This window comes from Mycteria americana, chromosome 12 (genome assembly GCF_035582795.1).
Source record: "Mycteria americana isolate JAX WOST 10 ecotype Jacksonville Zoo and Gardens chromosome 12, USCA_MyAme_1.0, whole genome shotgun sequence".
Taxonomy (NCBI): Eukaryota; Metazoa; Chordata; class Aves; order Ciconiiformes; family Ciconiidae; genus Mycteria; species Mycteria americana.
In genome coordinates, this window is record NC_134376.1 from 6034907 (window position 1) to 6059718 (window position 24812).

At 43.4% G+C, this 24812-nt stretch overlaps 2 protein-coding genes across 2 annotated transcripts in view; both read right to left on the minus strand.

The window, feature by feature from the left end:
* LOC142415843 (kinesin-like protein KIF19) lies at nt 1-14772 on the minus strand. Its single transcript, XM_075514662.1, is given in 18 exon segments — nt 1-124; nt 1069-1222; nt 1918-2040; nt 2960-3112; nt 3901-4095; nt 4713-4838; nt 5074-5207; nt 5673-5675; nt 5809-5896; nt 6816-6859; nt 6862-6930; nt 9239-9314; nt 9974-10081; nt 11624-11726; nt 11808-11832; nt 12308-12362; nt 12851-12882; nt 14727-14772. Coding segments are annotated over 18 exon segments (1566 nt in total). The 3' UTR covers nt 1-92.
* Nucleotides 14558-24812, minus strand: part of EIF3B (eukaryotic translation initiation factor 3 subunit B) — a 21591-nt gene continuing 11336 nt past the window's right edge. The window contains exons 9-19 of the mRNA XM_075515268.1: nt 24349-24395; nt 23319-23529; nt 22637-22709; nt 22027-22149; nt 21419-21497; nt 20404-20542; nt 19636-19761; nt 19059-19136; nt 18472-18580; nt 17797-17914; nt 14558-15125 (exon numbers count right to left, since the gene is read on the minus strand). Of these exons, the coding sequence (XP_075371383.1) occupies nt 17811-17914; nt 18472-18580; nt 19059-19136; nt 19636-19761; nt 20404-20542; nt 21419-21497; nt 22027-22149; nt 22637-22709; nt 23319-23529; nt 24349-24395 (1089 nt within the window). The 3' untranslated portion in view covers nt 14558-15125; nt 17797-17810. The remainder of the gene's footprint in view (nt 15126-17796; nt 17915-18471; nt 18581-19058; nt 19137-19635; nt 19762-20403; nt 20543-21418; nt 21498-22026; nt 22150-22636; nt 22710-23318; nt 23530-24348; nt 24396-24812) is intronic.

Consider the following 24812-nt stretch of genomic DNA (forward strand, 5'->3'; position numbering starts at 1 on the left):
CCCCCATCAGCTGTGCCCACCGCAAGGTGTTCATTACTCGGCCACTGTGTGCCTCAGAGCCTTGGTGCCTCTCTGACGTTTCTGACGTGACGTTAGGCCAGGTGAACTTCTGCCAAAGACATTTCTGATCTGACGTTAGGCCAGATGAACTTCTGCCAAGTCCCCACAAAACTACTCTGGGACCAAGCCACTCGGGCCACATGTTACAAGGTGTTCGTTTATAGGACTCCGCTTTATTCTGCAGTCTGTTGAAGTTAATCATGTGCTTAAGAAATCTGATATATCTTTATGATTGTATTATTAGCAATAATAGGTCTCATTGATAACTGCTTTTATGAGTATTAAGAGGATACTGCATTGCAGGGACATCTCTTCCACCTTTCCACCCGCCAAAAAGAAAAAGGTATCGGTTTTCTGTGCTTGTCATCTAGAAATGACCTTGGGTATCGGTAGCAGAGGCCTATTATACCTCATGTCTTGTCTGTCAGAGAACTTGACTATTTTTATTTTATTTCATTCCTTGCCAGATTCACTGACAGAAGGAACAATCCCCAGGGCAGAACAATCAGTGTTTTAAAAGCTTCACCCTGCCTCCCTCCATATTTTATATTTTTTAATTAAGTGCAACGAACCATACAACAGAGCTCTGTGTCCTGACACAGCCTCAGAGCCTGCGATGACGCAGGCTACAAACTCAGTCACCTCTCTGTGAGAGTCAGGACTTCCCACACCACTTGATGTCAAAGCTCTTTTCAAGGGCAGGTTTATGAAATTTAACACATTTTAATGTTGGGGAAGATGCTGAGAAGGTTGAATGTGTTTTCCAGAGTCACACAGTACATCAGAGACAGGCTTACGCAGAAAACCAACTTCAGCTCCCCTGCCTGCCTCCAGTGGCCATCAGACTGTGTTCTCCGCTCTGCTTCTCTACGAGCATTGCTGAATCAACTTCCCCCAGCTACGTCTGCATGGAGGCCCACCAAGCGCTACCACAACCTGTCCACACAGCTCCTCTCCCTGCTCTCTTCCCTCCAGATACCCCAGAACAGTTCTTGCTCCTGGCTCTACCTTGCAGATCCCTGAGGTCGGAGCTGACTGCACTTTTCTCCTTCTCCTGGTTTTCAACCCTCGCCTTCAGACACTTGATCGCCTTGCAGAGGTCCGTGATGATGCTGGTGTATTGGTCGATGTGGTAGGAGACATTCCGCAGGTTACATTTTACCTGGTGAGCCAGAATCCATGAGCATTTGTTCCATGGTCCGTTATTGGTACAATGGCTGCAAACAAAGCTATGCTTCCAGTTGGAGGGGCACTGAATCCTGTGACGGGGAAGAATTTTCCCTCATTGGTGGGGAAACTGTAAATTAGTGGTTTTCCCTAATTCTGGGAAATTCCCAAAAGGTAACAGAGAAAAGCCAGGGACCCTGTGTCCACAGGGAAAACACAGAGATCCACAAAGAGTGAAAACCCTGTTGTAGATCACTGTTCATCTTCCTTCACCTCACAAGCGTCTCCATTTTATTCCTCCTTTCTGCAGCCCCTCAGTTCCTCTTCCAGGACCAGCATCCCCACTGGGACATTCCCCATATGTTGTCCTCCCAATAAGTCATCTTCTGACCATCATTCCTTATGTTCTGCACCCAGGTCCATACCAAACACATCATCCTCTGCCTTTCCATTATTCTGCTCCCTTGTTTTGACCCTCATATCCCTCTTCTCATCCACGACCCACAAAATTTGCTTTCCACTGTCCCCTTCATCTGCTTTTCTTCTATCGCTTGCACTGAGCCCCTACACCATCCTGCACTGCCCTCTCCTGAAGTTCGTTCTCTCTTCATCCACTACATCTTCCATTTTCCCCTTTGCAAGATTTTAATCTCTAACCCCCACCTCCTTGTGAGTTGTTCACTCATTTACCTGTGTCTTAATGGTTTTTGCTCGATAGGCATAGATCAAGGTCATTCGAGATTCTTCAAAGGAGGTAGTGGCTGGGCTGATATGTGCAATCATAACAGTCCTGCTGTTGCCCCCTAATGAGTCCTAGAGGGATGCAACGTTGATGTGGTTAGTATGGACACGACAGGGGCTTGCTGCTCAGTGGTAACCACCGTGGCTGGGTACCCCTGCGGTTCATTGAGGTTCTGGTGGAGAATCCCAATTAGGAGTGAAGGAAGTGCGGGTAGAACACCATTCATTAGGCCCTCTCTTCATCAACAGCAAAATCAGTAAGTAAATAACTTTCTACAAAAGAAGATTTTTTGCAAGAAAGTCGCAATATCCACAGATATGCTGGCAGCTTCTCAGTGCTGCTCACAACAGAAGCCTGCCTTTTTCTCCATCCCTTCTCCTCCCCACCATCCTCTAGAAAACACATCTATCAGGCAGCGACAGCGGTAGCTCAGCACCAAGGCTTGAGGTGAGGTTCAGAAATGAAGTTGTAAAGGATCCATAAAATACTGGTGTGTAGCAAAGACCCTGTCTGCAACCTTTCTGATTTCCTAAGGGAGAGATGACTTATGACAGCACATAGTCACTCTCAGTCTCTCTTCCTCCTGCCCCAACAACATCCAGATTTATTGGCCAATTTCAGCCAAATCTTATAACAGGGATGAAACATTCAAAGGCAGTAAGTTCATTAAAAAAGAAAAATAAAATCACTTATCACCTGCGAGCTTAGGCACGTACAACCCAAATCTGTAGGATTTCCTTAACCCTGTAGGAGGTCCTGCCTTAACAGCACAGATGACAAGGCAACATGTTTATTATAGAGACAGCACTATCCGAGTCAAGCCCTGATTGCATCGCAAAGCTCATGCAAGATCCTGGAGGAGCGTTCCAAGCTGGATAAAGACAATGCACAGAGATACTCAAGGATCAGCTCTCAAGCCCCGTCTGATTTGAGCAGTGATACCAGCAACAGACACACCAAGCTCCTTGCTGACCTGCAGTGCACAAGTACCTTCAGCAGGCGCGTGAGTTTGCTGTCTCGAAAATTGACAAACTGGGCCCGGCTCCCCGCCTTCTCACTCAGAGCGTTGATGCAGTTGCCCAAAGCCAGCAGCGAGCGGTTGATGTGGGCTCCTTCCTTCATCCTCTTGCCCCGGTTCTGAGTCTGTTGAGAGGGCAGGGAGGGAGGGGGGACAGACAGACAAAGCGCACGTTTCAGAACGGTGGCTCTGCGCCTGGGGAAGATGCGTGGCATCACTGGGGTCAAGGTTTGGATGTCAAAGCAATGCCTCCTGCAAAACCAACCTGAAAGTGCAGGGTTAAACCCCACGCTGAGGCACAGAGGTGCTGGTAGGAGTACCTTTCTTGGAAAAGATGACCCAGCTCTGACCTCTTGGTTCTTAAAAGATAGCTATTAATTATCTTCTAAAGATTATTTCAGAAATTAAGATGCATAACTACATCACTCCACAATTCCTGTTCCCAGTAGAAATACTGGGTGTGTAAAATCCCTCTCCCTCAGATTGTCTCCCTGAGCTCCAACGTTTCCTCCATCCCATAAGAGCCAGCTGCTTTATTTTCCACCCACCGGCATCCCACTATTCCACTGGTACCAGCTTTCTCTCCGACAGCCCAGCCGATCTCTGCCTAACGGACCTCAGCTTCTCTTTAGATGTGAAATTCGCTGCTGCTTTTTCAGACCTGAGAAAAGGCTGCACCAAAAACCGGTTTACATTTTTCTAATTATCCTAGTTGGTCTAATAAAAGATATTACCAATATCATCAAACTTTGTATTTATTTTCAGGCTGTCTCAGGTACAAAGTACTGCTCTAAAGCAACAGAGAAACACACAGTGCTGGTTTCCCCAGGGATGAGGACAGGCACGCAGACCTGCACAGCAGGCCAGCGAATCCACCGGGCTCTCACCAAAAGCTGCCGAGCTCCAGCCGTACCCGGGCTGCTCTCTCCGACCCTGCCAAGTCAACCATGCTAAGCTTTCCAACTCGCACTTCCTCGCTCATCGCCTTCCTTCGGCTTTTCTGTGTCACCGTCACCTGCAGCACTGCGTGCGAGCGGGAGGACGTCTTGTTGGCAGCAGTGGGTTTCTGGATGCGTTGCTTGTTTCCTTTCATTAACAGCTGTGTGATCTAAATGATGCAGAAAAGCACGCAGAGATGTACAGCTCTGCCCGAGCCATAGCATGGCGTTCCCCGCAGACTGAACCCCTCACCCGGGGCACGGGCAAACTCTGGTCCCGCTCATGCTAGCAGGGGTTTCGCTGTTGATTTTCCCCCGACCTCCCCCTTTGGCTTGTGACCTTGGAAGCGCGGGTTTGCTGGGTTTGGGCTGTTTTCCTGGGAGGCCGGTTTATCTCAGGTCCAAGGCACATGTAGAAGTGCACGTCAGTGTAGCGCAAGGGGGTTTCGTTATTTCTTCTCCCTCTCCAAATGGTTTGTTGACACGTGTCAACACCAATCAAAGCACTCTTGTCCTTCCAGGAAAGCAGCATGCACCCTGGGGAAGCAGAGCTAGCAGGTTAGCTGGGGATTTTAGCCTGGATTCTACCTCTCACATGGCTCCATAATCAGCCCTTTCCATACAATTCATCACTTTAATCCAGTTCCACCACGGTCCTGCTACAAAAGGTCCTTGCTATTGAGTAAGGCACAGGCAATAGGAAAGCATCAAGAAATTTTAAAGCATTGATGCATGAAAGCACAAACCCCCTCCCTTTCCCCTCACCGTGGGCTGTAGCCCAAGGTACGTCCTGAGCATTTGTACTGGAGACTTCCATAATTCCTGCTGTCTGGATGCTGCCTCTGGGATTCTCTCTCAGGTCTAAGAACCCCGAGGATGGGTTCAGGAGGTCACGGATCACTTTGTTATAGATCTGAGGGTAAGAAACAAGGGGTTGGTGTGAGACTAGCATTGGGTCCTTAGATCTGCAAAGAGGGTTGAGTTGATCCTGTATTTCTTTGGGGTGGAAGGGAAGATCGGAGCTGTACAACCCAAGGGGAGTGCCACAGGATGGACAGACTTGGACACCCCACTTCCCATTACGCCTGCTCCCAGGGGCTTGCTGAATTCCCACAGACCCTGGATCCAGGGCAACACAGGCACTTCACCTCTGGGTAGGACATGGAGACTCTGTAATCCATCTCCTCGGTGGTAGCTTCAAGGGCCTTAAGGAGGTGATTAAGAGTGCGAATGTAAATCCCCGGTTCACAGTCCATCCCTAGCATTATGTAGTTTTTTCCTGCTCTTGTTAAAGATACAAAGAACGGCAGCAAAGACCAACTTCCATGTGAGCAAGTTTCCACAACAAATAAAGCCTGGTTTCCTACTGATTTCTGTCCTTTATCCCCTAACTTCCTCCAGTTACTCCAGTTTCTCACCCCACGATGACACTGCTGCAGGAAAGACGCGGCGTGTGCCATCCAAAATGGGTAGGAAGAGGACTTGCAGATGGGCAGATAGGTAGGTTAACTGCCCACCTAGGTGTTCAGAGCTAGGGTAGAAATGTATTTTCATAGTCTGTAGGCTATAGGTGCTTTCTACAGCTGTATCTATTCTCCTGAGAGCAGTCTCCAGCATTGCACAGACACCCTCATCTCCTCCTCCCTTTTAACGCAAAGATTTGTCTCCACTGGATTCCACCCCAATTAAGTGACATCTCAAACAGGGCAGCTTTGCTGTTACTTTAGCATTAAAGGAAGATCCACACTTCCTGATGAGAATAGTATTTTAATGCTTCAGCTTGTCCTCAACAGTAAGCAATGAATTGGCATTATAGTTCATTTCTGGTTTGTACAGATACATTTTATTCATCTGGAGCAGGACAGCTACAGGGACTGCTTTACCTGTTGGATCGTATGCAAAAATGGTTGCATTGTAGCCAGAAATGACTCCTCCTATCAGGCTTTTGGTTGTAGACACATATACTTCCCCCTAATTCAGTCAAAAAAAGCATAAACTTATGGTCAGGCATAACAGCTGTCCAAACAATCTATACCTAATTGCATTCCCCATGATTTTCTCACTATGTTTTACAAATTTCCTGGGCTTTGGAACAATTTGTGAACTATTTGAATTTTGACACATCATCAGAAGGAGCAGAAAAGCAGAGATTTATTGAATTTTCTAAAGGCAGGCAAGATGCAGGAGCTTACTAAAATAAATGTCCTTAAATTTGATTATTTTCTTGGACTCTGAACATGGAATGCTTTGTTTTTTCTTTGTGTCTGCTGAAGAAGGGAGTAAATTCTCTCCCTGACCTTATGCTTTATTGAGAAGTGCCACTGGGCCTCCAAAAATGTCCTAGGTAGCATACAAGGGTGCTACAGTGAAGTTTCAGTGAAAGAGAACACAGACAACTAATTGCTTGTGAGAAGCAAGGCTGCAGTCACATCACGGTGATCGCAAAACGCAGGTGCTGATGAAATCCTCATACTGCACCTTACCTCTGTCTGCAAGACGCAGCTCAGAAAGGGCACTAGACCTCCCTTCATGAGCCTGTAAAACAAAAGAGGCACAGGGAAGAAGCGTGTGAGCAATAGAGCCAAGGAACGTGACAATGATCCCATTCACCGGAGACCTTGGGAGACAAAGCTCTTCATCTCTGCTCAGGTGCGTCCCTCCCTGTGTTGAGGGAGGGAGAGGCAGACTGAATACTGCACGTCTCCCCGCTTCTCTGACAAAAGGAAAACCCTCACAGTCCTCTCACCTTCAGCACCGTCGCCTTTTATCTGGGTGACATGTGGCCTCTGGGATGTGCAGTTCTACTACCCTGCCAAAAACATTAATCTAAGCAAGGAAAACAATTCTAATGTTAAGCCTTTTGGTTAAAAAAAAAAAAAAAGGATGTTACCTGGGTTGCTCTGTGATCAAAACCCATGTCAAATACAAATGGGTTTTTTTGGATCTGTTAGCTTGCAAGATGTCATCTGGATTTTCACTTGGATCCATCAGGACCACCCTCTGTTATAAAATAAAGTCAGAAGAAGAACCGTTATGTCTGGGTTTGGTTAACAGCCTGTTGGGATTTCTTACAGCACTATCACCATCGCATTTCTTGGCCAAAGGAACATTGCGCTACGGCTTTGTGTGGAAAACACACTTATGTGCACAATGCAGAGGCCGACAAGCTTTGTTTTGCAACCAATGTCACAACTTCCGTAATTTGGAGAACTGGTAGCTGCTGCAAAATGCTTTGAAGGTCCGTTGTGCAGTGAAACAGTCGCTGGCATTGGGCAATAGCGGTGGTTGCATGGACACGACACCCAACCAACCCCTATGCAAGCAGGAGGGCGACGGGACCTCTTACCTCAATGTTCGGCCAAGATTCAGACAGAGGAGCTGTGAAAGAAAATAGTTAAGTTTCTGGGGAGCAAAAGTGCCCAAAGGCATCTTCCAAAGCCTTTTCTGCAGAAGAACTGATAGAAATATCTGCATTGCTCAAGGACAGAAACTTCATTCCATTTCTGGCTTTTATTAAGGGAAAAAACAAAGGTGGGAGAGGAGTTGCAGCAGGTTACAGAACTGGTTCTGTTTCTTTTCAGTCCCTTAGGATCTATTTAGTACATAATTATCAGCATATATAATTACTGTGGAGAATGGTATTCTTTCTCCTCCACTGAAACGGCTCATAAGGAAATGCTCAAGCTTCAAGGGAAGGGACAGAGAACCCTGTGCCTCCTACTCCAGAGCAGCTTTCACTCTCTCTCAGGTAAACAGATCATTAGATAAGCAACTAGAGCATAGATAAACCACCGCTTGACCTACAGAAGAACTGCATTGGTGTGCCAGGCAGGGGAGAGAGACAGGTATCTAGGACAAGTGCCCATGGGTGTTCAGGAAATGTCAAGACTTAGTTTTTTCTTTTTCTTTTGCATTTCCTGCTAAATTCCAAGCCTCTAATGAGTATCTCTAGTTTTGATCTGCAAGTTTTCAATGACCACAATGACTTTTTTTTTTTTAATTCTTTACTTTTCACTGGTCCAGCTCAGGCCTTAAAACCTGAAGCAACACAAGAACAAAGTCCTAAGGGAACTCCTGGTTTATCCTCGGCAGTGGCATCTGCCTGCAAAAGATGGGCTGGCACGTAACGATGTGCACATGCAAGTGTGACAGCCAAGAGCAGAGCCTGGAGAATGAGGTCAGCATCTTTCCTTTAGGAATTCTGTCTGTAACGCTTTCAGGCCCCTTTTACTGAGTCCTTGTAACATCCAAATTTTGCTTGCAGTGTATCCACGCATCCAAAAGAGTCCTTCTCTTCCAATCTGGGGCTAACACCTTGTCTAACTAGCAGTATTCTAAAAGCATACATCTGCTGCTATTGCACGGAAGCATTAAAACATAACAAGACACTAACAGAGTCAATTTTGGGTTAGGATTAATAAGCAGACAGAAGCAGCTCTAAATGAGTTAGGCTGGGAGTAAAAATAGCAGGGAACATGATGTAAATCAAAATACACTAAGAAATCTAAGTACTTCAGCTGCCCAGTCAATTAATTTGCTTTCATAATTACGGTTATTTGCATTAATAAGAGAAACGCATTCTCATAGGTAGAAGTTACTCAGACTAATGTAATGCACATTTCCTTCCCAGATTTCCATTAGAGAAAATAGATCTCAGGGCAGATGATGCAAGTCTGAATAAGCTGTATAAAAATAAAGCTGATACCCTTGTGAGGTCAATGGCTGCTTTTAAAAAAAAGAAAAAGAAAAAAAAAAAAAAAGGATGTTTCACCAGTAAAGTGCTAAACAAAAATTGCATTTGTAAGACAACCCATAAAGAGGAAAGAGAGATTCATGCTCTCTTTGCTTCTGAGGGCTGCTATCATTTGACTATTGCGTGGAGACAAGACACAAGATATACTACAGAACTAGCGTGCATTCAGAAAGCGTTCAGAGAAAGATCAGCTGAAGCACGACAGAAAATAATGGGATTTACATTGGAAAAGAAAGTAAATAACAAGGGCACAATAAAATATGTAAACAGATGTGGCACTGTAGAAAACGTAAGTGGGGACCTCCTGCAATCCCTGCCTCTTAAAAAGAGGAGCAAGAGGTGAAAGATGCAGAACTGGAGAAAAGAAGTGGCATTTGCACGGGAAGCTGCGTGCCTGCTGTGTCACAGCAAGGCCAGGAGTCTTGCAGGATTTGAAAGCAAGCGTTTGCACGTCAACGAGAAGAGCCAGAGTCTCGTGGTGGTCCACGTGGTACCTGGCAGACTCCCCGGTCCCCGTGGCGGGGGCTCTCCTGCAGCCCAGGCACAATTCCCCCCCAGCTCACCTGCTCTGCAGGCAACGAGGGCAGCTCCCTCCTCCACTTCTGCTTTGTTGATGGGATGGATGCGAAGGGCCAGCTGCACACACAGCGCACACGTGTGGCTTATGTCTGCCGAGACCACCCAGACTTACTTGCAACAGGGCTCAGCTCTGTGCAAGCACCAGCGATATCTACAGCTTCTCGCTGCATCTCTTCCACAGATCAATCTTAAAACCTTAAGCTCAGGGCCTGGAGAGTTTAAGGAAGTTTATAAAGTTTAAACTAATTAATTCTCCCATGATTTGCACTTTTATCTTGACAAATTCTTCCTCCCTCTTCCCCCATTTCTGTCTCTAACACAGCAAGACTCCAACTGATTGACAGAGAAGGCGGCAGAATGAACTCAGCCGTGTCGTTGCTGCTGCCAGCGGGAACCTTTGGAGGTCTGGGACCGTGGTACCAACAGCCGTAGAGCTTAGCACGCTTACAGATTCCCCTGGTGTTCCCAAAACACTGATTAAAGTTATCCATGACAAAGAAAGGGAATTGCATCTCACTAAGTACCCATTTCGTTTAATCCCAGGTAGCAATCATTATGAGCCTGTTCAACCAGATCAGAACAAGTTGGCCCTGATCTGTGCAGGTCCCGCGGGGTTCCTCAAAAGCTGGAATTCATCGCAGGACTGGAGCAATTATAAAGTAGCAAGTAGCTGCCAGTGCCTTGTGCCACAACTCAATCAGTCAGAAACACGGTACTCCATTTTGAAACACGGGCGATAATTTGATGCCAAGATTTAAAACACACTGGCTGTATTTGTCAGTTTTAATAATATACGAGAGCACATATATTTCAGCCCGTTTAATCTATAGGTGAAGCAACAGAGAAAACGTGGTGTCATGGATCAGTTGTGGGGTTAACTGGGCCCCCTGAAGCTGGGGTCCTGCTCTGGCCCTGACTCACTTTGCAGCTATGGGTGACTTGCACAATCCCAAACCTGCGTGCCTGGTAGAGGGTCTAGTCGAAATCCCACCTAAAAGCTGTCCTTGGGGTCTCAGCTAATAACAGAGATTTGAAAAATTCTATTTTCACCTTTCCATGGCTGTTTTCCCCTTCATAAAATACAGCAGCGTTCCCTTAGCAGCTCCTGACAGGAGAGCTGATGCTGATAGAACACTGCATAATGCACATAAATGATGCCTCATCAGGAAGGTGTGCAATTATTGAAACAGACTTGTTCTACAGCCCCACCAGTCACAAGCAACTAGTTACTATAGGAACCAGATTTATTCCCACAATAACAAGCTACATGTCAATTTAATGAGAGTTGCACAAACAGCTCCCAGTCTCAAGCACTGTAATAGACGTTTTTGAGTAGTTCCAGCAACAGCAAAGGAACATTACTTCACCGTGAGTATCTCAGAGTACAGGGTGGGCTCCCTGGCTTTGGCTAGCTTTTAATATTCAGAAGAATGCAACAATTAACTTAGCTTCATCATCTCCCTAAACACAGCTAAGTGACACTGCTATGAGCATCTCATTCCCATGGGCTGAACTCATCTCTTTGAAGCATTTGGAAATACTCTCTCACACACCATAATCCCAAGTCCTGCAGGAGGAATAGGGGGTAGTGCAAGTCTCTCTTGGACAGACTTAACCTCCAGAATAGTTCAGTTAATCACTGTATTGGGTAGCCCTTGCCACTGAGGGTAAGAAAACAAACCCAAATAAGCAGCATGTGGAGACAGGTCACACCAAGTACTAAGGCTTTTTCATGCATTAGAGAGGAATGCAAGGTATTCTAGATATTATTGACTTTATTTTAAGCAATTCCACTTTGAGCAGAGCTTTGTGTCTGCCTCAGTTGTGTTTCAGCCCAATGTGAGGGCAACGCTTGAGTTTAGCAGAGCCTTACGCTTAGAGTTTAGCAGAGGGTTGAAGGTTGAAACTCAGGAAAGGATTACATTTTGAAAGCACTCCTCTTAACACTGATTAACACAGAGAGATGCCAAGGTCCTGGAGCAATGGTGCACTCAGACAGGACTATAATCACAGCTGCTTTTAGCTGCTTATTATGAATCTGTCACTCAAACAGATCCCAAAGAGATGGGCACACTGAAAATCACTGTTCAAGGAGAACTAACCACCACCACCTGCCAGGTTACCCAGCCTCACCTCCCCTACTATACAGTTTTCTCCTCTGCAGGATACTTACGCCCAACTTTTGCTTTAAATCACACAGAGCTTTGCACAAAGAGAGCAAGTCTGGGTTTTTTTCCTCCAGCTGGGCCACAGAGGCCAGGAACAGCAGAAGATAGCTGGCAGATATGACAGGAAGGATGCTGGGGCTGGGTACAACCCAGCTGCTCCTCCCCATCCCATGTCCTTCCCTAAGCAAGTGGACTCACTGTACGCTGCTGCTCCTTCACGGCTGAGCTGCGAGACGATGGCAGCTCAGGGCTGGGTGATTTGCCCAGGGAGGTGCACATGGAGTTGGAGTCCTTCAGGAGACTGCACAGGCAGGAGACTGAATGGTTCAGAGGCAGCAGCAGCAGCAGCAATCACCCCAGGAAAGCAAGACAGAGGCAACACCTGCGCTCCCCCAGGTGGGAGATGACTGCAGGGAGAGCAGGAGAGGCAGCAGTGAAATACTGAGCCCCCAGGCAGGAAGGGGCTGCAGCAGCTCCCTGCTACTCCAGGCTGCAGGAAGCAGCATGCCACCACTTGCACCCTGCATGGGACACAGTAAAAGGGGTCAGGATAAACAAAGTGACCCACCTGCAAGCCCAAATTAGTTCTTTACATGCAAATGCATCTGCACACACCCTTAGCAAGCAGACCAGTCTTCATTTTCTGCCCTCTAGGATGCCAGATTTCTCCTTTCCCTAGGATCAAACATGCAGCACAACCAGGTACAGGGGCCCACAGCTCCACCAAAAGCTGAGCAAGGAGCACCCTGGCCCCTCCAGTCTTGCACAAGAACCGACGACAGGCACTGAGACAGTCAGGAAACAGTTTGCTACCTCCCTGAGCTAAGTGCAAACTGCCACTGTATTGTCACTTCACGAACAGTGGCATTTCATGACTCCTACGTTCAGGAATGCAATCCTTCAGCATTTTTAGTGTCAGTCCATTCATTACAACAACCTATTAAAAAAAAACCACAACAAGATCACTTTTTGTCTTCGTTATTTATTGACAGTAAATGAGTCAAAGCTCATAAAAGTTACAGTAAGGCTTTATTAAAAAATTAGAATTTAAGAAGTTAAAACAGTATAACAAGCGAACAAAACTTGCTCTATGAAATTTGCATTAAGGACTGTAGATGGTGAAAAGGTTATGAGAATGTTTATTTATTACAAATTCAAAATAAAGACTGTGAAAGTGAAGACTAGCCCAGAATTATATGAATTGTTCCAGTTAATCTTGCTATTTAAGAACAGTCATTATAAATACTTAAGACAATACTTTAACAAACACAATGAGAGATACTATCCTACTTCATGCTTAAGGTTTGTTTCCCTCCCTCCCCCCCCGCCCAAATTCTGGACCCTTGAAGGCATTCAGTGGAGGTACAACTGCTCTTGGAAGCCTTTTTCCCCACCCATACATATCTCTATACAGGACCTACAAACCTGCTTCTGGTTTGACCATCCTTCAGAAGCCCCTATAAGGGCCACAGGCTGAAAAACAGTGGCATAGAGTACTTGAAGCTACAAACCAACATGGATTCAATCCAAGAAGATCCTTCCTCCCTACTACAACTCCTCCTGTTATTCTGAGATATGCCAAATAGTTTACCAAATACATACCCATAAAGCAATTTCAGTAGCCCGTAATTTGCAAAAAGCATTTGAAGTAAGAAACGCTACAGAAAAGACACAGTAATTGAAGGGAGCAGTGTCAGAAATGCCAGCGTAACAGATGAGAAGAGGCCTTAACTGCTGGTCAGAACAACATCTTGTCAGCTTCCAAAGCTCCTACAGGAGCATCAAGTTTTGGGTGGGTTTTTTGGGTGGTCGCCCCCCCCCCCCCCCCCCGATGGTCCACAATTCAGAAAGCATCCTAGACGAGAACTCAATTCATTTAATGTTGGCATTACATTTCTTTACTTTGAAAATGGCCACGAATAAAACACAGTAGCCTATTAAAACTTCATGACATGGAGACAGGGGGGAAAAAACCTTTCAACTCAATTTGTAATTTAGAAAATGGTTGAGAAGTCAGCTCTTCACAACTAAAGGGTAATTAAAATGATTCCTGCTATACAAGTTCAAGCCATCACTGGAGAACTTTGATGTGCTAGAAGTTCTTCTGCACTGTTTTGCTAGAAAGTAAATATTTCTTTGCAGTCCAGTTGAGAGATGAGCTTGGTAAACATTGTGGACAAAACTTTAATCATCTGTTTACCTGTATTTGTGGATTATGAATGAACAAATGCAGAAAACTGGAAACTAATAAAGACTTCTGGAAAAAAAACACCTGCTGGTTTACAAGTGAATTATTGACACTAAGTCAATACCATCATTATGGAACAATTATTTCAAAGAGTCTTCCTGGTGAAGAGAACATGGGAGTTAATGGAGGGATTTGTGCATTTGCTGTCACAGCAAGTTCACCTAAGGACAAAGAAAAGCAAGTGCTAAACATATTACTGTCCCTTGGCTGCCTCCAGCTGAGTGGGGCTACCCTTTGCCCAAAGGGTCCTTTCTGCTTTCCACTTCAGATCTGTCAGACACTGCTATGCAAGTGAGCTCAGGGTTTAAGAAGAGCCAGTCAAGAGGGCTCACATTAGCAATTTCACTGGCCAGTCCAGGAGAGGAGACAGGACCATCCTCATTCTCCTCTGCCCCTCAAAGGGCAAGCAGCAGGCCAATCTCTCTCACTGCTCTGACAATATCCAGAAAAGAATTTCTACTCATAAATACAAATACAGAGAAGTTGCTCCACCAGCTTTAAGTACACTTTTCCCCTCTGAGCACAGAGGGCTTTAGAAATGAAACTAGGTACTGTAACAGGGAGCATAAGGCATGTGTATACAGAGCACTTCTCTGAAAGTTTGCAATGCTCACTAATAAGACTTAGACTAATCCAGTAATTCCTGAGGGTAATATCCGTTTGCAAATGGTTTAAGAAATCCACTCACTTTCTAGTCACTCCACTATAGTGAACAGGTCAACTTGTCAGATTAATAAGCCATACCATCACTGTAAAAAACAAACAAACCATAACACAAAACCAGAACCATATAGTCAATATAGCAAACACACTCTTACAACTGTGGGTATGTTTGACTTTCATCATTCAGGGAAAGATTCCCTACAAACAACGCGTAGCCAGCCTGGTTTTAGTATAGGTCTGCTTTTATTTCCATATTCAGCTCTTTGAGGGAGACATCCTTTCACAATCTGAAAGGAGGAGGATATAGCCCACTGTAGTGCTGCTTCAGCACACTAAAACACATCATACAAAAAATGGTTCTGTTGACTTTTCCCCAAACAAAGTGAACACCTGTCCATGCACTCGGGACATAGAAAGAGTCCTGAAACAGAAACATCGTGCGTGTGTGTAAGACAGAGGTTGATGAATCTCACCTCACTGGCAATAGTTGAAAACTGCCAGTTGGTAAGTACTGCACGGAGTCAGGAAGTAAATACTGGTAGTAGTGGATTTAAAAAGAAAAAAAAAAAAAAAAATCAAACCCTAAAAAAAAGAATAAAAATTTAAAAGCAGCGCCTTTCTAGTATCTCACTGCAGCAGGCAGCAAGACTTAAAGGCACTACAATGTGTCAGAATGGAGAAAATCTGGTGCATCCACCCTTCCAGAGTACAAGAATATGGATTAAAAATTCCAAAGTTGACACAGGCTTTCTGAAAATGAACTTCTTTTCAGCACAAGATATGATGGTGCTGCAGAAAAGAAAAAAAGAGGCAAGTTAGTTACTGTGCTTTTATACGAACAGCTCAACCTCCACAGATGCTAGCTGGTGAAAGGCTACATAAACATGTGTTTCACCTGTTCTTAAACTAGTGTTTATTTAAATCCATACGCTAAGCAGCTTCTCTCCCTCTTCCTTCCATAAAAGGATCTCCCATGTATGGGACACAGATAAGCCGGATCCAAATATATTCAAAGGTATCAAGGCTATTAATTTTTCTACAGGTCCAAGAAGTATACTGCTCATATTTTCATAGAATCATAGAATAGTTTGGGTCGGAAGGGACCTTAAAGATCATCTAGTTCCAACCCCCCTGCCATGGGCACAGACACCTTCCATTAGACCAGGTTGCTCAAAGCCCCATCCAACCTGGCCTTGAACACTTCCAGGGATAGGACATCCACAACTTCTCTGGACAACCTGTTCCAGTGCCTCACCACCCTCACAGTGAAGAGTTTCTTCCTTATAGCTAATCTAAATCTACCCTCTTTCAGTTTAAAGCCATTACCCCTTGTCCTATCACTCCATGTCCTTGTAAAAAGTCCCTCTCCAGCTTTCTTGTAGGCCCCCTTCAGGTACTGGAAGGCTGCTATAAGGTCTCCCCAGAGCCTCTCTTCTCCAGCCTGAACCACCCCAACTCTCTCAGCCCATCTTCATAGGAGAGGTGCTCCAGCCCCCTGATCATCTTCGTGGCCCTCCTCTGGACTCGCTCCAACAGGTCCATGTCCTTATGTTGGGGGCCCCAGAGCTGAACGCAGTATGCCAGGTGGGGCTTCACAAGAGCAGAATAGAGGGGGAGAATCACTTCCCTCGACCTGCTGGCCATGATTCTTTTAATGCAGCGCAGGATACAGTTGGCTTTCTGGGCTGCAACTGCATGTTACCAGGTCATGTTGAGGTTCTCATCAACCAACACCTCCAAGTCCTTCTCCTCAGGGCTGCTTTCGATCCATTCTCCGCCCAGCCTATATTTGTGCTTGGGATTGCCCCAACCCATGTACAGGACCTTGCTCTTGGCCTTGTTGAACTTCATGAGGTTCACACGGGCCCACCTCTCAAGCTTGCCAAGGTCCCTCTGGGTGGCATCCCTTCCCTCCAGCATAGTGACCGCATCACACAGCTTGGTGTCGTCAGCAAACTTGCTGAGGGTGCACTCAATCCCACTGTCCATGTCACCGACAAAGATGTTAAACAGCGCTGGTCCCAATACCGACCCCTGAGGAACGCCACTCGTCACTGGTCTTCACTTGGACATCAAGCTGTTGACCGCAACTCTTTGAGTGCAACCATCCAGCCAATTCCTTATCCACTGAGTGGTCCATCCACCAAATCTATGTGTCTCCAATTTGGAGACAAGGATGTTGTGTGGGACAGTGTCAAATGCTTTGCACAAGTCCACGCAGATGATGTCAGTTGCTCTTCCTTTATCCACCAACGCTGTAACCTTGTCATAGAAGGCCACCAAATTTGTCAGGCACGATTTGCCCTTAGTGAAGACATGCTGGCTGTCACCAATCACCTCCTTATTTTCCACGTGCCTTAGCATAGTTTCCAGGAGGATCTGCTCCATGATCGGCTCCATTGCCGGGCACAGAGGTAAGACTGACTGGCCTGTAGTTCCCTGGGTCTTCCTTTTTTCCCTTTTTAAAAATGGGGGTTATGTTTTCCCTTTTCCAGTCAGTGGAAACTTCAACGGACTGCCACGACTTCTCAAATATGATGGACAGTGGTTTAGCAATTTCATTTGCCAGTTCCCTAAGGACCTGCAGAACTTGAACTCCTTGGATATCTGAGGCTAGAGAGCTGTAGGGTGACTTACAGCTGCAAAAGGCATGCTTCCAGTCTCCCCTTCCTCTTCCTTAAGTGAAGTCCTAAACATGACAGAGCAGGAACCCATTCCAGGTTTTACATCCTATGTGAGTGCCTTCACTACCAAAATATCTTTTCCCTCCTCAATACAACAATGTCAAGCTCCCTAAAAGGACTTTTCCTACAACAGGGGCTGAAAGCAGCCTCTATTTTCAACATACAAATATGTAATACAAATTCACAAAAAGGAATTGGGAAAAGCACTGGATTAAATAAACGATTTCAGCAATAAGCAGTGACAGTCCATACACAAGAATCTGCTACTACCTGAATGCTACCTAACATTTCTAGAAAATGATAGCAGAGTTCATGTGGATATTTAAATATCTACTCAAAGTTTTATCAGCCCACAGTCACCTTCCTGTATAATCTTTAGTACAGTATTTAAACGCTGTCCAGTCTTGAACTACCATGCAATTCCTCCAAAAGGCAAAATTTCTGTCTCATACTATGATTCCTCCTCCTGACAGAACTTACAGAGTCTGCAATACACTGTGTTTAGAAGTTGACACTGACTCTGTTGTGCGTTTCATCACTCTGGCAAGACAGGACATACACAGTATCCTGCTCAGTACAACTCAAATCTGACTGTCTGCGATTACTTTTAAAAAAAGCTTTTGTCCCCTCTAGACACAGAGAAAACATACACCAACTCAGAGTACAACACATTCACTCATGCAACAGACAGACCTAACTTTCACAAGCAAATTATTGAATCTATAGCAATAGCTGACAGAAGAAGTTTCTCTCTACTGAGAGGTATGCTATCTTACCACAGTTTTATTAATTACTCTGGTTCTGCAAGGGTAATAATTTCTTCATTGATAAAAAATTCAACAGTCTCCTCCTCCCAGTCATCGACATTGCTGTCCAGCTCATCTGTGTCTACCCCTGGAACGGAGAAAACATTAAGACTGAATGCATCAAACAAGGCAGCAATGGAAAGATTTGATGCTCTTGGCAGAAACAGTCCTTAAACCAGCAGTGAAATAAAAGGTATTTGGTGGTTTAAATCATAACAAGTACATGCTAAATTCATTAAATGACAACCAAGGCATTACTGTCTCCCACCACAGGACTTTTGTGGATTTTCTGGTTAAATGTAACACCCAAATCTCTTCACAGTCTTATCCCAAGGTCAAGCCAATGCTTGCCTTGAAGCATAAAGAGGTGAGATAAAACACAGCTACCAAAATCTGAGAGCCAGCAATATTTGAACTCCCTCCTGTAAATAAAATAATAATAATAATAATAAAAATTCTGTTGCAATTCAGGATAAAAAGTATAAATAACCTTCGGAGAACAAGGGACTAGCTTTGGCAGGAAATGGAGGGAGAGAAGAAGTGGATGAATCCCCAGAAGAGGATAGTTACTTGGTAAGAAACAGCAAGAGAGCAAGTCTATCTAACAGCAAGTCTTTGCAAGCACTAGTACTATGTGTGGCTTACCTCCTCGAAGCTCTAAACGCTCGTTCCTCTGCTCCATGTACAACTCTTGTGCCATCTTGCGGTACTTTCTGAACTCTTCCATCATTGTACGTCTCCTTTCCACTAGCTCCTACGGAGGCAGGAAGAGGTCGTTAAACCTCCCCAATAAATCAAATCCACATGCAATGCATTTGCGAGCAAGTCAAACTTTTTTCTCATGAACATACTTTCTAGTGACTTAAACAAAAGAAAAAAGATCTTTCTCTTATGTAATCAAAAAAACTCTTTTGGTGAGGTTTTTTTTAATTTAAAGAGCTTTTCTTAATTTAAAGAGTGGCTAATGCAGCAACTCACTAAGAACCCCAAAATTTTACCACCTTTGCTTAATGAGGTAACACCAGTGCCTCTCCAGATTCATTACTGTTTAACCTGACAGTTTAGTAGCATCTGTCTGAACTACCTATTGGAACTAACTCTAACCATCTGGATTGAAATGAATACAGATGTTTGTTATAAAAGAAATTTAATTTACATATCACCAGTACAAAATAACTAAGGACAGGTTACAAGAGTTTCATCTACATTATTATATTCCAAAAGTGTCTTGCCTTTGAAGCTTTGGACTGGCTCAGGCGATCCTTCTGCTCAAATATCTTGGAGTATTTCTTCAGGTCCTTCTTAATTTGCTGTAAAACAGGGAATTTTATTTCAACTAGGACATCAGACTAGCAATCACAACCATCACATTCTGTTAAGAACTCCTCCGGTACACCTAAGCAGGCTATGCATTTTTTAAAAAAACATCTCTCTTCTAGGCAATTTCTCTTTGCTATAATTTTGTTTATTCTTTCTGGCTTACAGATCATGTAAATGCTTCTGTACACATGCAATTAGTGAAGTCTGGACAGCTAAATTCAATTTTTTTATTATTTATACCCTTTCACTGTACCCTAACTGTAAGAACATCTGGTAACCATTTCTATTCTGAGCTTAAAGAACAGTTAATATTTACAATCATTCCCAGAAGTGAGGTCCCCTACAGCAATGTCTTTTCACAAATTCAGGGAGAAAGGCAGTTGCGTAACTCTGTAACAGTTCAACCCTCATCCTCAGGAAGTGGGAGTAAACCAAGTATGCTTATACACCAAATCAATGTCAGCAGAAAGAGTCAATGGAATACATTACCTTTATCTGATCCTCACTGAGCAAGGTAGTTGGTCGTGGTCTCCAGAGAAGCTGACAGAACCTGTCTTTATTATTTTTCTGAAGTAGACGGCCTTGGAAGGTCCATAACCAATATGCATTGTCCACCTGGAAGAGTAGTGCACCATCTCAGTCAAGACAAGCTATAACTTAACACTGTAGTCCTCACTCCATGTCTTAAGAGTCTTTTTTATAAAATCAGCACCATTAGTCAACAGAACCAGGATGCTCTTTTTGTTAGTGCCTTCCTTGCACAAGTCAAATTCCTCAGCAAAAATATTTGTTCCGCTGAAGCTTTCCAAGAAGTTACCTCTGGAGGATCACAACAGTTTGAAACTAAGCCAGCCCTTCTATTGTATTCTTAAGTCTCAGATTCTATACTTGTACAAGAGAGGATTACAATGGAGTGACTAGAACCATGCAAAAGTAATGACAGGTGCAATAAATCCTGCTGTTCTCTGTGGACCGCAAGGAGATAAAGTTTCAAACTGCTAAAGACATAATGAAAATTCAGAAAAAGGACACTCAGTTTAGACTCACGAACTGCCCTTCCAGAACTTATTTTGGACAACTGGTGGAGCTAATGGCCCAAATAAATACAGATATTCAGAAACTAAGGTATAAAACTATGGTGCAGGTTTTGAGTCATGTGACCAGTGACAGGTCTCCCTTTTCTCTTCCTAACCAATAGCCCTTTCCAATACCTCTACCACTGGAAGAGGAGAGGAAAAGAAAAGCAAGCATTAGTACCTTGTGGCTCCACCAAGACACAGAAGTCACAATGTATCTGCCTGTAGGATCCCATTCCACATCTGAAGCTGTATAGTGTTCGGCAATATTCATCATGGTGCAGTCAGATGTATCAACAAATGCTAAGGCACCATTCATGCTGCAAAGACAAAACAAGACAGATTGTTTTACACACTAGTATAGCCTGTTTTTTTAAAAGCATTTCACAAGCTGCATCTTTACAAATCCTCACTACAAAGATAAATTTTCACAGCAACCAAGAGACAGGCTCATACCAGTCTCTGTGGCTAGAAAGCAATGCAATGAATAAAAACAAAAATCCAAGTAAGAATGACACTTCTATTTCTATGTTCAGCAATTCTTAACCCATTTTATTTCTGTTCTTAAAGTCACAGTGAAAACATACTATAGACAAGTTACAGCCAAAGTTAAATATGTCTAAGCATATGATTGTTAAAGTAGTGAAGACAAGATTAAAGAAAAAAAAAATAGATTTCCAAGATGAACAGCAGCACTTGTCTGAAAGCATGTAAAGGCAAATACTACTCAACTGGTTAATAAAAATCATTTTCACTTGCTCTAATGTGAAACTTTCTTGATAACTCTTTCACAAAATAGCTTTGTCATTAAGCGGTATGGCCCATGAGGGGGCATAAGGCTGTGACAACAACAAATGCATTATAAGAGCCACATGCACAGTGCAAACTGGGTTAGTTGAGAGTCAGTATTTAACTTAAACAGCTGAAAAGTGTTTCTAAATATCCACTTTTCCGTTGAAAAATGCATTCTTCGTTTGATGTGGCAAAAATAGCAAGTAAAAGTTACAAAGGACTAAGCTACATCATGAAATTGCATCCTTTCTTTTCCTTTGCTTTTGCAAAGCTGTATCAGGATTACACAACATTCGCAGAGATACACAACATTCATAGAGATACCAAACACTTCTTGATGAGATACTGTAATATTTTTCCTCCTTAAAACAAATGCAGTGTTCAGTAACCTGTGCAATACTCACCTTCTGAGGCCAGCCAACACCACAAACTGCCCTTGAGGACTCCAGAATATCGTGTTTGCCTGCTGTTTGTCAAACGTTTCTGGAAAGAAACAAGACAAATTCAAAAAAAGATCTCAATCCAATGCCATCAATTAGCTTAGAAGCAGTCAACTCCATCCATTCCTCAAAAGACGTTTCTGAACTCTGCAAGCAAGCCCTAACAACAGCCCTTAGCTCTACACTTCTAAAGACAAAACCCAGTAGCACCACAACATCCAAAGCCGGCAGAAGAAAGAGAAGGAGATCAGAAGACCCCAACACCCAACTTGGGAATAAATTTTGGGGCTTGGGGCTAACGTGAGCCAAGTCTGTGCTATCGCCTCACATGAACCTCCCACGGCCACAAAATTATTCTGGCTTGTAGGCCTTTTATTCCCAGATCCTGGACCGATTCAAAGTGAAAACAGTTTAGCTGTCACCACAAAGTTAGATTTCTAGAATATAGTGTCAGACATAGCACCTATTGCCATACTATCCACCACAAACAGCCACAATTTTGAGTTTACTGCATCTATTGCCATGCAAAATGCTTACTACCTGCACTTTTCACTTGCTTTTCAGTCACTTACTTATGAGTTCTATTTTCCCATTGTTTTTAACATGGTAAAAGGAAACTGAAATTCGTGGAGTTTCTCCATGCAACACAGCAAACTTGCTTCCATTTGGTTCCCAAGCAAAGGCTATGATGCTTTCTGTAACAAAAAGAGGGGTCAAAACTCTGTCAAAAGACAATACAAAGCTTTGATTTCAAGCAGTTACCAAAGAAAACCAAGACGCTGAAGAGAGGAAACCCATCAGTTAATAGACTTTGCCATATAGACTATCTTTTAAAACACAGGTTGATAAAGAAAATGCAGGGAGTTATGGGAAGTGTTTCAGTTAAACAATAGCTCCAAAGTCTGCCATCTTCTACAAAATACACTCATATTATCAGCCGTACCATCTTTATTAATAAATAGATTTTCAGTTCTGTCATTTTTCAAGTCAGTCACAAGCATGAATAGCAACAAAAGTTTTGATTTCTCATTTTTACATGAGATGCCCTGCAACATGAATACGGTAGCTCCTATCAAGAGAATTAACTTTCTAATTATGTCACATGTTGACAGGAATTTCTAAGAAACATGCAAGTGTCTACTCAAAGTCAAAGATCAAAAGTAAGGAAATATGTGGCATTACCTTTCATTTCCACCACATCCACTGGCACCTGTTTCTCTCTCATTCGGAATATTTCAAAGTTGGTCACTACTCCCTGCAAAGGCCAAGATCAGCTCATTATCCAGCACAGAAGCAGTACAGCAAATAATTGTATCACTAGTTGCCGGCTAGGGTTAAACCACAACAACTAGGCATAGGACAACTACACAATTAGCCTGTCAGGATGCAGGATGAGAGACAGAGTCAAGATTTGTTTCTTTAATGAGAGCAGATAAATACAGTATATTCATTACTGAACAAATTCTCGATTTTTCTGTTCTGATAAAGAGTAACTGAAGAATTGTACAAAAGCATGTTTCTTTTCAGGCTGTTATGAAATTTTATTAAGACAGATAAACATATGGCACATTGTGCAGCATGACCTATGAGTTATTCAACAACTGCTTAACAGTGAGTACGAAAAAAGAGGCGAGGCATATAGCTCTCACCCAAGTCCGAGATGCCACTAAAGTCAAAGCAAGTCTTGGACACAAACATTACATACATTTTGCTCTCTACATGCCTCAAAGTCAAATGGAAAAATGAAAAATAGCTTGACATCATATAATTTACAGTGTCTATATTAAAAGACAGTACTGTAAGAAAATGAAGTGTCAGCATGAGATAGAACCAAATTTTATTAATATAATCAGAATCCACATACCTGTGTGCCTTTGGGAGTCCTGTCGACCTTCACACACAGGTAATCCCCGTTCTTCTGCCAGTGTAGTTTACAATCTACGACATTGAACAAATTCCGCACACGAATTTCTTGTCTAGAAGGCAGCTGCATCAAAGTCACTCTTGCTGGGATGTCTTTGTCCTCAGGCACCCAGAAAGCAATTATGTTACCACCTGGAGACCATGAGAAGTCTCTACAGGAAGAAAGTTAAAAATATGCCATTTTAATTTTTAGTTAGAGATACTACAAGCAGAAACCATTTTCATCATTGTATCTGAATGTTGCAGACAAATATCAAGCCTCAATAATAAAGACAGATACAGACAAGCAACTGAGGACAATTTAATAACCTTACACATATCATACCAAAACAGATGTTTAAACTGCTATTTAAACTTGCTATATGACCGATGTTATCAAAACAGTACATTTCACTAAACAGTAGGGGTACACCCAGTGTAACCGCCAAAGATCTAAGAAACAGGCTGATTAAACTAATCATCAAAAACCCCCTATTAAATTACACTGGAGACAATCTTCTTGCACCTGGGTACACTTAATTTTCTTGTTGCTTTACAGAGAGGTACCTCAAAAACTCTCACAGGAGTCAGTGACTATTATGCAGACACACACAAAACCAAACCCGTTCCTTGCCAACAGGCAGTATACAGCACACTGTTTTAAGCCAGCTTACAAATCTTGTTAGGGAGATACTCCCTAACAAACTGCATTCCAGTTTGGTTTTGTAGACAAGGAACAGGACTCTCAAGCTAGACCCTGGATTAAGCAGTACCACAAAGAGGATTTCGAAGCATACAAGCTGTCAACTGTGGACATCAATAAATGGAGAATTTTCCATTCCTTTTTGTCAGTTTGTCTAATTTGACCACTTCAGCATATGAGGCCATTTGCTCTAGTCAACAGTCTAAAGATTCCTCTCACCATAACAAAGCCCCAGACATAAAAATTCCAACTAAGGAGAACAGTTATCTTCACAAAGGAATAGACTCACCTTATCCCAGTGATTTTCAAGCTTTTTTTGTCCAACAAACCCATAGACTAAAAGAAGAGAGAGGTGTGAATTTTCAAGTTAGTAACATTCTTATATTTAAACACACATTCTACTCTTATTACTAGTGCACATAAACTAGGAAATTGTGTACAGTTTTCAGAGACCCTGTATCCCTATTTTTTATTATGAACATACGTATACCACAATTACAAATAAAATAAAAATTGCAGTACAGAATTAATTAGTACAGCAGCCTGAATTATAATGAAAAAGGAAAACAGACTAGATTAGGCTGCAATTTTTAGTGTGTTTTGGGTACTCTGGCACTCACCTGCTACTGAGAGCTGGAAGGCACCACATAACCTTAATCCTATTGACTCTTAGAAGTAGGATATTGAGCTGTGTAGACCTTCTAGAAGTGTAGTGTGAAATTTACTGTCAGACTCAGCTAAAGTTTTTCACCC